General features: G+C 44.0%; 3 protein-coding genes across 3 annotated transcripts in view; 2 read left to right on the plus strand and 1 right to left on the minus strand.

The window, feature by feature from the left end:
* Positions 1-963: 963 nt before the first annotated feature.
* Positions 964-14,051, minus strand: part of T265_03183 (hypothetical protein) — a gene marked incomplete at both ends in the record, with an annotated part of 67,714 nt that continues 54,626 nt past the window's right edge. The window contains 8 exons of the mRNA XM_009167602.1: positions 964-1,410; positions 2,116-2,192; positions 2,922-2,995; positions 5,179-5,213; positions 6,671-6,763; positions 8,218-8,611; positions 10,338-10,704; positions 12,445-12,678. Of these exons, the coding sequence (XP_009165866.1) occupies positions 1,329-1,410; positions 2,116-2,192; positions 2,922-2,995; positions 5,179-5,213; positions 6,671-6,763; positions 8,218-8,611; positions 10,338-10,704; positions 12,445-12,678 (1,356 nt within the window). The remainder of the gene's footprint in view (positions 1,411-2,115; positions 2,193-2,921; positions 2,996-5,178; positions 5,214-6,670; positions 6,764-8,217; positions 8,612-10,337; positions 10,705-12,444; positions 12,679-14,051) is intronic.
* T265_03180 (hypothetical protein) lies at positions 7,141-8,003 on the plus strand (the record flags this gene model as incomplete). The annotated part of the gene is made up of 2 exons (XM_009167599.1): positions 7,141-7,225; positions 7,777-8,003. 2 exons carry the CDS (start codon positions 7,141-7,143, stop codon positions 8,001-8,003), a joined length of 312 nt encoding a protein of 103 aa, XP_009165863.1.
* T265_03181 (hypothetical protein) overlaps positions 10,547-14,051 on the plus strand; it is a gene marked incomplete at both ends in the record, with an annotated part of 13,169 nt that continues 9,664 nt past the window's right edge. The window contains one exon of the mRNA XM_009167600.1: positions 10,547-10,673. Within this exon, the coding sequence (XP_009165864.1) occupies positions 10,547-10,673 (127 nt within the window). The remainder of the gene's footprint in view (positions 10,674-14,051) is intronic.

Here is a 14,051-nt window from a genome sequence, read left to right on the forward strand (position 1 = left end):
TGGTACAAATAGCCCATTTCTGGAAATCGTTCGAGGTGGATGTTATGGGAAGGCGCCCGCAATTTTTTCTGCAAGTTCAGGCTGTATCGTCAGATATCGGCCGGCGTGTTCTCTTATCAGTACCCAGACTAACCCGGTGGCAGCTCCCCTGTCAGGTTATTACAATATTTACAAAACAGGTTCGCGCACACATCCCATCCCCGATCCTTGAGGGTCATAGTGCTTCGTTAATCAGAACTGCAACCATTGGTCAAGCTGACACAAGAAACATTGCAACTACCACACGGATAGCTCCCAGTTAGCTCGGCCTTCATAAATGATGCCTTCTTTGTCGAGAACCAAAGTACAAGGGATCCCGGTTGTTGGGCGGTGCAAATTAAGTAGCAGTTGCTCCAACCAGTGTATGGGGCGCCAGCCACCTGGCAACCTTATCGGATTTTTGGAAAGTGTGAGTAAAACCGATTGCGTGTCGTATAACAACACCTAATTCATTGGCATACATTCATAAGTGTTGAGGTAATTTTAGTTTCCTCTGTAACATTAAGTCCAATCCGTGTGAAAAACCGAGGGACACTTCTCAGCTCTTATAGCATTGTAGATGTCAGTCACTTTGTAACTTGACATGCGTGTGTTAGCGATGTCCTGTATCGCTGGTTTGACGAAAACGCATGAATATCTCCTTAGGGATAATTTGCATGTCACGTTTGCGTAGACAGCGTTCAGGAAGCAATAATAACAGTAATCATTCGACGCTTAGTTGCCATGCCACCCGAACCGAGCACAAGGATTGAGGTACTGTTAAATTACCCAAAACCCAGGGGGTGGGTTTGAACCATAGACCTTCCTATCAGTGGGTTCGCGCTTTAATCATTGAGCTATCTCGAGCGCCCAAGAAGCAATAGTCCACAACTAATCCCTATGCGCCCTCACGTCCCCCCATCGTAAAAGAGTAAACACACTATAAACAGTTGGGGGAAAAGTTATTGTCAGAGATAAACTACCAATCAATTCTAAAATACAGTTGCAATATTAGGTTTGGGGTGTAAATGACTGAACTACAATGCCGTTAAATCACAATTGCAAAGTTACTGGCGGAAAAAGAATCACTGGTTCCTAGATCGAGGACGGTCGATCCACCGAACGATCACATGGTCATGAAAGAGCTTGAGTGGGTGAAGTGACGAAGGATAGTGGCGCATTCTGGTAATAAGTGATAAAAAGGAACGTGGCGCGGAATAAAAAAATGATCACTATAGAAAAATGTGAGAAAACAGCCTATCGGTCAAGATGAAAACCGGGAACCGTGCATCCCAAATTGTCGTGGTGTTCTATGCGGTGGATTGTTCCAAGGTCCTGGCTGTATCACGAATGCTGACGACAGCACGCCAGACCCGCAATATGGTTGAATAGCTGGAAAATAGAGACAAAAGGACACTAATTATTAGCAACAGCTCACCAAATACGGTCAGAAATAAGTTGTAACTAGTTTTCTGCTCTAAATTAAAGCATACCAAATAAATGAGACAGTCCTGTTATATTTGACCGCACCTATGGTTGATGCCTTCGATGAAAACCACCTCTACAAAGAAAGTGCACCTTGTGCAAAACTGACCGATTTCGGTTGAAAGCGCTTTTACACAAAACCTAGCGGCTAGTGGAATAACGAAAGCTGATCGACTTGCAAGTGACCCTGCAACAACGACTGCTCTATACCCCGAGATAGCGTATTGAGGACTGTAGCACTTCGTGATGAATTATACCTAGCGATGCACTGTTTGCAATCTGAGAGTTGTCTGTATAGCGACTGTCCGAGTAGAAAAGTGTCGCTTGGTAGTTTCTTACTGTGATCCTTTTAGCTCAGAATCAGCTGAAGATATAACCTGCACCGATTACAAGGAGCAAAAGTGCAGACGGGAGAAAATTGTCTGACATCAAAAAGGGCTATGTAATTGAATGAAGTGCACCCCTGTGGACCTCAATTTAGTAGAGATAGCCGAAACAGGGTAATAGTCTCATTCTATAGAAAACGAAAAGCCAACAAAGTGAAATCCATGGAAAAAGAAACATGTTTGGGATTGTCAACAAGTTGTGTTGTAGACCACAAGACTGACTTACTGCAAGTTCATGCGATAAAGGTCTTCCTTCGTGCCCATCGCAAGAAAATCGGATTCATCGGTTATATTGGAAGCCAACTGGAATGGGAAGATTAGTGCGGAACAGTAGTGAACGGTTGCGAAACTCCCTGCGACCACAAAATTTGTTCCAAGGCCGGAAATTTAAGCCCCATAGAATCATGCGCAGTTCTCATTTCACCCTCATGATTCACTGATTAACGGAAGCGGCTATTTAAAGCATGAACTTCACAGTGGCGCTCAAGAGGGGGGTTGGGGATTATTTACTTTGTTTTAGGGTTAAAAGATCGCTGTCGTGGACTTCGCGAGGAAGTGACCTCACTTGGGGAGGTTGCTTGAGCTAGATACATAGGGAAGGAGGTCCATTGACATCTGGTTATTTGTATCCCTATTGATAAGGATTGGGTAGTAACCTGAGATATCCTTGTTCAAACGAAAGTTCAGTCTGTTGGTAGTGTGTTGAGATTTGGAAACGTTCAGTTGACGTTTCCTCCCATAGCTACGTTTCCACGTTGAAAACTAAAGTTATAACTGCAAATTCTACAATATGCTGGAATCGAACTAACTGTCAGGTTTCTCCGGCACGTAATTGGCTTTATGGCTTCCAAGGCTGCATACCTTGCTTGCCACTGGTCGACTGATGGAAGTGAATCACAATCATCGAGTGTTCTAGTTCGAAGAGGATGATGATGCTCGAGCAACTTTCGAACTCAAAACCTGACGAGGGCGAAAACAATCTCTTGGTGTCGACCGAAAAACATTCAGAATTTACGCTCTCCAGTTACTTACCGTTTCCAAATCGTCATGATTGAGATCTAAGCTTTCCAGCCAGGTCCGAACATTCGGGAAACCAGTACTCGCCTCTAAAAGTAGAAAGGGGAAAACACCGTTGGTGGTCGATCAGCAAGCGAGAAACGTTTAGTCTGATAGCAAAACATTCGACCTGTGGCACAAATTTCGGCTAATGTCGAATTTTCCCATTCACAACGCAGCTATCACTTCTCGTAGTAGTTCCCTGTGGTCCGCCAGTTAGAATCTGGTCAATATTCATTCCATCGGTGGAAAATGAACCGTAAACAACGCTTTACAACTTCAGTGTCATACTGTTCAGGTTTACTATAGCTTGTTTGAGGCAGCGTGTTGATCACTATTTCACATATTGTATGCATTAGGGTGCTAAAACAGGACTTATAGTGTCTAGTGTACGAGACCTCAATAAAGGATTTCAGAAGCTACAGAGGTGAGAACCATCAAAGGCGACCGAGCAGCTAAACGGTATGTTGGAAGAGCAGTGTATAATGTTGGTAGTGAGGAGATTTGGGATTTTTGTGGTGATTTCATCCTGTAAGTGAAGCCAATCTATGCTGAAAAGCCGAGAAGCACTGTACAGCTGTTTCATCTTTATTGGGAATCATCAGCAGTGCGCATCTCACGAAACTCAGCAGTGTATAATTCCTGAAACGCGATCACCTAATCGAGCGATTGAAGAGCCTAATCCTGCTCTTCCCTACTGAAACCGAATGAGAACAGATACTCCACCAAATAACGAACAGTCATTCAGCGCAGCATTTTAGACGTACAGCGAACCCCAAACTATACCACACCATAGCGCCAACATAAACAGGTAGTATGTTTTTTACTATGGACAGTGGTGGGCAACTTGTGTGCGTTAGAAATGACCAAGAGGTGCTTGGTAGCGTCTGAGAAGTTGATCATTCCCGTGGTAGATCAACGCTGACCCGTGTTATGACTTTTGAAATTTGCCTGCTTCTAAGTGGATTCACGTTTTGATTTATGTTTGCTTCTTGCTATGCTCTGTCAAGATTTGCTTATTCACACACTGGAAGCAATGAACACTCGTGCCAATGCGCAGTGTTTTTATGCAAACTAGGTACATTCAACTTGCTGTGTTCTTGAATAGTAATGATTGAAATGAAATCCGAATAGGGTGAGTAGTCAACGGGATTTCGTCAGTCTCACAGTATGATTCACGTGGAAAACCGATTCTCATGCTAAATGGTTTTACATCAGTAGTGTAGCTGTGATCAATACTACCTCGGATCGGGAGTATCTCGAGCCTTTCCAAAAAATACTAGTTAAGGGGGGTGCAAAAATGTTTAATACATCGATGTCATAAAATATGATGCTTCTTTTATTCCATCCATGGTGTCGGGCACGGCATTGAATCGATAACTTTCCATTAGTTGTGGCGTTCCGACGAATAACAGCACAATCCGTGCAGCTAGCACTTGAGGGGCTAAAAGTGAAGATTGTGCGTCGTTCATCTGTGGCACCCTTTCGGTACCTAACTACCATGCCACCAGAAGGAAGCATGAGGGATGGGATACTACCAGGTCGCCCAAGCCTAGACGGGGGAGGTCGAAAGCCAGGGGTCGGGTTCGAACCACGGACCTTCCGGTCAGTAAATTCGCACTCTGACCACCGAGCCATCTGGCTCCACTGTGTACAGATTTTGGCTCGAGTCAGCAGAATTCTCACCCTTGCCGGATGGGAATGTTGCATGCATGGAGGATATAAAAGTTAGCTGAATGACAGTAGCCTCTTCATTTTCAGGGCTAATTGATCACGTAGAAGCGACTCAACGATTAACCAGGATCTTTTTAGTAGAATCGTCACAAAAGTCCACCAGTTTGAGCTTTGAGCTAGGCAAGTTTGCACGGCAGACCGTTGCTGTTGCGAGTGCTTATACAGTTTACTCGGGACTGGAAACGGGAGAAACTGACCTTGTGTGGTTTTTTCACTGATCAGTTTTCCGATGGCTTGTTGCTACTGACATACTTACCTCCGCAGGTTGAGGCTGCAGGTCGACGACCTATCAGAGGATTGCCATAGTTTTTTCTGGTTCAGAATGGTGGTTGAGACCGATAGTGATAAACGACAACTTAACCCGTATATAAGTGGTTTGTTTAGGGGTGTTCAGGACACCCCGCACTTCAGCTCTTTGTGTAGAAGCAATGGTAAACCGGGTGACACACCCCATGGTTTTACTGTGAGCAAACGGAAGAAACAGTCTCAGTTCACTCACCGAGGCTATGGCATGTGAATTCTGGAACAACGTGGCTGTGGGAGAAAAGAAAGTAAACCGTATAGCTTCGTAGTCTGTTCACAAATTAGCATCCACTTCAGTGCGCATGCTACTTTTGTTGGGGTTATGCGAATTCTTTTTTACCTTAACTTTGGACAACCTGATGTCATATTATCATGTGGATCTATCTATTCTGCCAAACATAGAAAAATATCAACCGAAGTAAGCACCGCCTATGATGCACCAATGTATCCGCCAAGGGTGAACGTTTTTGTCTTCAGATAATGAACGATTAGTTCGGTATGCAGATAGCATCTCTTGCTAGGTAACCATTCAGTGTGGTAGTGCGCTCTAAATCGTTGTATGGGTCAGAAGCCTGACGACTGTGCACTGAGGTTAAAAAATTCTTAAGTGCCTGGCCACCACTACCTTCGGAGTGTTACCCAACTTGAAATATTGAATTTGGCTTGCTCGTGTGCTTCGTACGCCACTGAATCGATTTCCTCGAGCAGTTCTCTTCGCCAAACCATACAGAGGGTACAGAACAACAAAGAGGTGAAGCAATGACCTAGTAAACTTTAGCTGCGCTGTTCACTGAGGTCTCTTTAGACGGGGTAACAATGATTACAGACAAGCTGGAGGATCAATGGTGCACAAGCTATTGACTTCTATGCACTTCACATTCCGATCTCCCTGCACCTCAACCCCTACATTCAGCCACCAGTGATATCAGCTGACACTTTCGATTCCCGGTTTCCAGGTCATTATCTGACAATAAAGTTTGATAACCACTGCAAAGATTGTACATGGTTCGCAGCCGATATGATAATTGTGGTCCAAAACACATGGCCGATCAATATGTGCTGCTGGGTACACTCACAAAGCGAACAAACCGTCGTATCACCAAACACCCATGTGATTACAGTAGAAGACACCAGAGAATGACATTTGGGTAAATAAGTGTTTTATGTGACGACTCCTCATCGTAACCTCTAAAATGGGACCAAGAGGATCTGAAAGGAGTTTATCACCTAGTTTCAGTACAGTGAAAACGCAAGTTCTGCTGACTTGAAGGCATGTGTCATCAAGCTTTTGTCAGATTACAAATGGTGCGATCGCATCTGAGCGGTTCGTTTCGTGCACAAGTAGGTGTGGCAGTATTCGGGGTGAATTTTATAGGACCAGCAGCGGCCAATATTGAAACTCAGTGCTTTCCGGTATCACAGCTAGGTACGGTCAATTATTGGTGTGAATAATACCCAAGATCAGTAAACAGATTACGCGCAGTGAGTTGCAGGGAACCACTCTACCGATAGGTCTTTTCCACCGTTAGTATGTAAATAACGTTAGTATGAATTTAACTATAACGTAGTATGTGTGTGTCTGCGATTGACAATCAGATGAGATAAACAATGGTAACGAGTATGTGCACGATACAATTGGAAGACGTTTCAGATGAACTCAAGAGTAGTAAACAAACAAGATGGTTTACCGGAGTTCTTCAATGTCCATTTCCTTCTGAGCGATTGCGATCCTGAACAGCTCGTTGTATTCGGAAACCAGGCGCGCATACTTGACTTTCAATCTGTCAACAGTGAATATATTCACACCTGTTACTTAGGGTATAATTATTTCAAAAAGTACCGTGTAGAAAATAAGATGAGAATCAATCGGAGATCGACCCTGTTGCGGCCGCCAGCTAGGTTTCGGAAACTGACGCGAGTAGGGTAGAATCGCTAGTATTTTTCTTGCAATACAGCATACGACCTGCCGAACGGGATTTCGATCAGGCACGGTTGAAAAGTAGTTCATCTCTCTTACGTTTCTATTAGCAATGTTCACACAATATTCGAAGAACTCGAAGTTTTGGGGAATTAAGAGATTTACGGAGTACACCGGAAATTTGCAGATTTCTGTAGCAAGCAAACCCTCCAAGAGGATTTGCGCCGCAAAATGGTTTAAATGAAGCAATCACTTCGAAAATGCGCTCGCAACGCAGCATGCTATATCAAATTAGATGAACTGCGCGCAGTTGGTGCGGCTCGTGGTAAGTAAGCGCCTATCACAGGTAGATCAATTGATTCACCGAGGTACTTTTTGTTTCATGGCTGACTACCTGCTAGCTGTAACAAACAGCTATAGTATGAAGGGATGAGTGATCTGTTGATAACTGAATACTCCCCCTACTAAGAAGCGGTAGTTCCCCCAACAACGAGTGCAATCCATGTGCTATCAACCGACACTCGGTTGTTTTGTCGCGAAATGCTTCCCTGATCACAACTGTCCCAGGACTTGGAGCACGTATGCACTATCGTCCGCTTTCCACACAGTTATCTATGTGCTAACTTTATGGAAGGTCGAACAAGCCACCTGAATAATGGCTAGAACTAAAAAATCTAACAACGCGGGTAACTGATCCAAAATGCATGACAACTTTATCAAGATATCGGAGAATTAAACCTTATCGAGCCATTCAGAGTGGCCAAACATATGGAGAACAGCAGATTCGACTTACCTGGAGTCACTGTGTGTGTCTGGAGGATAAGTTTATTTGACTAACATGGGTTTCAAACACATTTTCTGTAATTTTATCACCAGAACGTCGTGAATTCACGGTAACAAGACAGCACTCGACGCTGAATTTTCACAACTTTCCAGGAGGCACACAAACAACGAAAACAGAAGATGGTCCGCAAAATTATATGACTGCGACTTCAGAACAGCCGGAGACTACTTTCCGCGTGAAGACTACGCACATTTTAGTGAAAATCGAACTGAAATCAAGGCTGAAGTTTCCTTCCATCATGCAGCTCGCGACAACATAAACTCCAAAACGCTACAATGGTATGTTCGTTTTGGGACTGAAACTGCAGTAATTGTATACGAAAAACAGGATGACCAGTTAATTTTGTCGCGAAGCGGTTGTTAGAAGAGTTAATGCACACAGAACCCAGTAATACTCGATAAAAAATCAGCAGAGAAATAAAACGATACACTGCAATCTTTATTGTTCAGTAGATGTAGGTTGAATAAACTCACGTGGAACTTTCCCGGAGTACCGTATTTACACCAGCATCCGACTCGACATCAGACGAAATAGCGCTAGACAACAGAAAAGGAGCTTCATTGGGGGCCGCGGGGACCGAGGGCTCAATATTCGTTTCTGTGACATTGTCCATCGTCTCCACCGGCTCTTCATGGTAATTTTCCGTTGGTGACTGAAATACACCGGCCTGCCCCGCCAGACTGATCGGACGTATTCGTTGAGTAGCTAGTCCTGGTTCGGCTGAAGACAAGTGCGGACCAGTAGTGGATTTTCGGCTACCTAACTGCACGGTGCGACGTTCAGCACGCGCTTGGCGCATACGAACACGTTTCCCATCGGTTCGTGTGTGTGCTTTTGTCGCGTCCAGATTAATATATTGATCGGCCACTACGTAGATGACAGAAGAACCGAAAGTGAAGGTTTTTGATGAGCAAGGGCTGTGAAAATATCAGTACGGCTCAACTACGGAAGAAGGATAAGACGAGTGAAATTTTTTGCCAGCGATTAATGCAATCGTATTGCGGTGGACGTTATGCATCGAAAATGCCACAGGTGAATGACTGTCATTATTTCTAGATCGATGGTGCGGCCCCTAATTGGGTATTGTAATTCTTTGTTTGCGAGATGGTTCAAGTGGTTAGAGCACGAATTTAATGACCGGAAGGTCCGTGGTTCGAAACCGACCTCCGCCTCTCGAATTCCCCTGTCCAGGCTTGGGCAACCTGGCAGCAGAGCAATTATTATAAATTATTCTTTATTTGTAAGGTGGCTAAGTTGTGCCAAAAAAAGACCTCATTTCATGTGGTAGGGTTCAAAATAATTCTCACGTATTTTAAAGGTAATCATGAACGAAAGTTTGAAAAAAAACATGCTTCTGTCCAGCTCCCCCGGGATGAACCCGGTAGAGGGGTCTTGCTCATCGTCTGTTAATGCCGGGAATGTTTCACTAGAGTATATGAAGACATGATTGCTACTTTACTGGGCAGATGTTTTCCTTAGTTACCATATGAGATTCAAACATCTTTATACAACAATACCGAAGTGAACAGGCTCTGTTTAACTTGCTGATATCTTGGCGTCTTTAATCACGGTTCGCCTGTTTGGAGGCATAGTGTGATAATCCTATTTTCCGAGATTTTCGATAATATTTTCGATATGGAAAGGTATATTTCTGTGCAAACCCTGATAGTGTAGGCATCCAGTTAATTTCATTGGCGTTAACTTTGTAAAAACAATTTTGAGAAACCCATTTCATCGGGGGAGTCGGGATTTTCAGATTTCAGACGTCAATCAGTTTGAACATCGTGAATCCTAGACATAGTCAATAACTGCTTTCAGTCTGCAACAGGTAGCTGGTGGAACTCTGATACCAAAGTACTCAGAGAACAGCGTGACCTTAATGCAAAAAGTGATGAAACCAACTAGGGATGTCAACAGCCGGGAAGAGACGGGCACAAGGTGTGTTCACTTGAATTGCAATCGCTCGTAAAAGTGGGATAACACAATACTACTCGAATAGCGAAGTTCATTTATGAGTTGAATCGGCGGGTAAAGTAAGTCACACGTTATCGGGTTAATCGCTAAGTCGGATGTCCACCTAGGGGAATTAATTAGATGTCGGTTGAGAAGGTCGTCAAACCTGGTGGCCTGATATCAATCTGCAATGTTAAAGATGTGAAGCTCTAGACCCGGTCGATTAGTCACACGTATTGCTAGATATCGCGGGCATCAAAAGTGCTTGAAACCCTCAAGTTATTCCCCAACTTTGGAGTGTGCTGGGACCATACAGTCCTAGAGTGTCGAGTGGTGAACCTGCATGCCAGCTGTTTCGATTGCGAACAGTGGCTGACAGCCTGTTTGATGATCTAGGCTCAACTGTTGTGACACTACATGCACCAGAGGTAAACTTACAAGAGGACAGACAGTCCAGGAAAGATTCGATGCGTATAGTCGAGTGCAAATCGACATCCGGTCAGGTAGCAACGGGAACAAGAGTGCAACACCAGAAAAGAGCACAAAAGTTACCGTAGGGACCAATAAAAACGCTGCTTTTCAAGAACTTTCAGTTAGATGGCGTCAATTAAGGCAGACGACGAATAGTACTGAAACCTACCATTCAACTGGTCAAGTGCACATACTACCGCATCTTGAATAAATTGATACCAAGCCAACACAGCGTGTGGACCGCGAAGTGCTTTACACAACGGTGCCTCAGCAGAACGCCACAGCTTTCCCAATGCTGAATACAAGTATGTGAAGAGCCATGAAGAAGGATACAGGGCCACATCATCCCGATAACTTTGCAATTGAAGCTTCTTGATGATGGTACAGAAGTCTCGAGTCAGCCCGTCTTCGGGAGATTCGCCAATTCGGCACATGGATGACGAGATCTCCGAACCAAACGACTGTGCAACGAACCTGCTCATTGTACTCCACAGCGTACCTCCACGTAGGTGATTCAACAACATACGATACAGACACTGTGTGCACAAAAAATAACAGGTTTAGCCCACTAGATATGTAGCGCGGTTGGAAATGCAAAAGAAGGATGGCGGTAACTAAGGTTGTTGACTTGATTGTCTAAGCACTAGCATTCCAGTGATCATACTGTCGATGGGTGATACAGATTATTCACCAAAAAGTCACCATAAGCGATGTTGATCACAATACTTTTCAGTGAAGACTGAATGAATTTCTTTTTTTTAAAGCAGTAAGATCCAAAGTAAAACTCAGCTTGATGATGCACAATAAATAAGGTAGATGAACTAGAACACGTACGATGCAGCCATGACGTGGTCCTGGGCTCGAGGAATTCAGTTTAGGGGTTTGGCATGTAGAATGAATGGCTCCTCAGTCTACAATTGTATAATAATTCAGCCACAGGTGTGTTGGCAAATATGCATCTATTTGGCTGAAAAGAACGATGTTTACGTCATTCGTTCGGCCGGTATTTTGCAGTCAACAAAAAACGGATTGAAAGCCTCAGAACACTCAGAGGGTCCTCTCCATCAGCTAGACGTCGCCAACCTTATACCATCTGCCATAACTGCGAACACAACCCCCGTCTCCAGTAAAACACAGGCAGATGTGGGCCTGTGTGTCGGCTGGTCATGCAGTCCATTGATGATCCATTTGATCGTATCCTCCAAATTATTGTTCGGTGATGTGTACTCACTAATAAAGGCTTATATGTTCTTGTAATAAGATGTGTGATTTGGAGGAAGTGTACATGTAGATCAGTGGATATCATCCCTCCTCACAAGGGAACTTCTTATAAGTTTTATACCAGAAGGACACCTACCAACCGTCCAATTAGATGTTTGGCCCTACCTAAGACTTATCCCTGAGTACCTTAATCTTGTTGTTACGCCTTCATCCTGTTTGCGTCCCATACAAATCGGTGCAGCAGTCGATGGTAAGATTGTAGGGAATGGAAATATCCTGCAACGTCTTCATTCTTTCAGAAGAATTTGGCATTATAAGCGATGGATGTACAGCCCGGTAGCTGAACCATGCCTTCATTCTGTTATGACCGAAGAAATGGTTTGACACTACTGTTCGTGAGCTGGTGTGCGTGCGCGCGCGCGCGCGTAAAGAGGGTGAATGAAGCAATAGTTGTGCGCACCGTAGAGACGAAGTTTACGTTAGATACTAGTAGAACTTGTGGCGCGTCTATTCTGAAGTAACTAATTCAACTACATCCAAGAGACATATTGAACCTTAGTCATACGTGTCCCGAACCCGGTGAAATACGAAATGCATCTTCGTAATAAGGTTAGGTAGAGCGACTCTTGCTTTTAAATGCACTAACACTAGACATACGTGCACATGTAAGTGAGCGAATTCAATTCACCATCCATCTAAAACGGTGTGAGTTTCGACGTAAACACGCACAGATTGTCTATCACACAGAGAGTCCCGATCAGTGCCGTGGCGTTAGCTCGGCCTGTCGAAACGTGTGGGGTTACTGAATGTTGCGAGTCTCAGTTCGTGTCGTTCAGTTCAACTCTGTGAAGGGTAGCTCGACCTACTGCTATCTTAATCATAACTACATAGCATTTGTTTTATGCTACTATAGTGTTAAGAGTGTATGTAAACACAATATCATATGAAATCACCACTATGAAGTATTACTAAATGCTCCACAATCTCTTGGTACATATATGTAGCTAGTTTTGACAGATGGGACCGATGAATATCGAGGTTGTCAAAACACACACCTCCAGCAGCTCCAATTCCATCTTCTCATGCTGAGATAATGGAGGAGAAGAGGAAATGTTCGAATCTAGCGCAACCTCAGCATTTTCTGTAAGTGGCGGCGGTGGTGATACGGTTCGAGGAGCGGAAAGGGGTAATCGTGCACCGCTTTTCGTCAGTTGTTGGTGCCACGCAAGAACGATATTGTCTTTCGCCTCCGTCAAAGCTTCACAGAGTAGACGTTTGGATTCCGCTTCCTTAAGATCAATGAAAGCAAAAGGGCGAGAAGTGATCCAAACAGCAACAACAAAATCGTGTGCCACCATAAAAAGCATCCGCTAGGCTGACAGACATACGGGTTAAGTGAATGGATAAGTGTACGGTAAACGATTTGAACGGTAAAGTGACAACACTTACTACAATGATTGCTTAACGGAATATCAGGCAACTCACTAAAAGATTATAGTCTCCGGTTTCCTCTTAACGGTGACGGCTAACGAAAAGCGCATCTTGATTTTAATGCAAACTGTTAGTTGGCACATGCGTATCAACCAAACTTGCGTACCTATCATTTTAGTGATATGCGCGTTTTATTCACGATTTCGTTTAGTTTCCGGTTGAATGATAAACTTTGATCAGTCAGAATGCCTTTGTTATTGTACGCACTCACATATTGACGGTTCCCTCTTCGGCGAACAATATGCTGTTCAAGAAGTATCATAATACTCTTCAGCGTTTTGGTATCCGCTGACAGCCGGACGGCCTCCGTTCAAACGGAATATGAACTAAGCTGTAATACCAACCCGTTGCTTTGGTTAGTGGAACTCCAGGATTGCATTCTTCCTTATATGGGTAAAAGAGAAGCTGTAGACAGGAAGCGACGGATTACCAAGGTAGAGAAGAGGGTGTCCAGTACAATTAAGATTCATGTTTTAGGAATGACAATCTTTGGGAACGCATACTCTTTGTGATGCCTTCCAGATCATACTTGGTTAAGCAAAAGATAACGGTATTATAGCGAGAAGAGTCGGGTGACGAAGGAAATGCAGCGGACAAGAGGTGTCCGTCCATCCTTCCAACGAGTTATTGTTGAATTCAAACCACCGGTAAATTGCAAGTCGGGTTGAAAGTAACTCAACTATAGCGGCTATGCAGAGTGCTATGAGCATTTGTCGGGAATAAAGTGCTAGTATTCTCATGCAGAAAGCATTGAGAAAACGGTCCATGAGCATGGTCCATTGAAAAAGCATTTTGTATCCAGTAGATCTACCCTAGAAAAACATGAAGGTTGTGCGTAAGCTAGTTAAGCTCATATGAACGTGCGCTAACCCGGAGACTTTGTTGGGCTTGTTTTACGGTTGTTCAGAGGAACGCTGAACAGAATTACACGCTATTTTGAGTTACACGTCAGAATGAGTGCGAAGCTGGTGACTGATCGGAAAGCGTAGGGGTGGGCGGTCACGCATTTGTGTTATTCGACAAAAGTCGCTCTGGACGTGCGAGAAAAATTTTTTTTCGGTCGTACGCGTACTTTCACGCTACTATGAAAGCGTTTCGGGAGCAATGATCATATATGATATGCCCGAGATTCCCATGAGACGTATAAAAAAGTATTACTCACAAAAGACCG

This window comes from Opisthorchis viverrini, assembly GCF_000715545.1.
Source record: "Opisthorchis viverrini unplaced genomic scaffold opera_v5_44, whole genome shotgun sequence".
NCBI lineage: Eukaryota > Metazoa > Platyhelminthes > Trematoda > Opisthorchiida > Opisthorchiidae > Opisthorchis > Opisthorchis viverrini.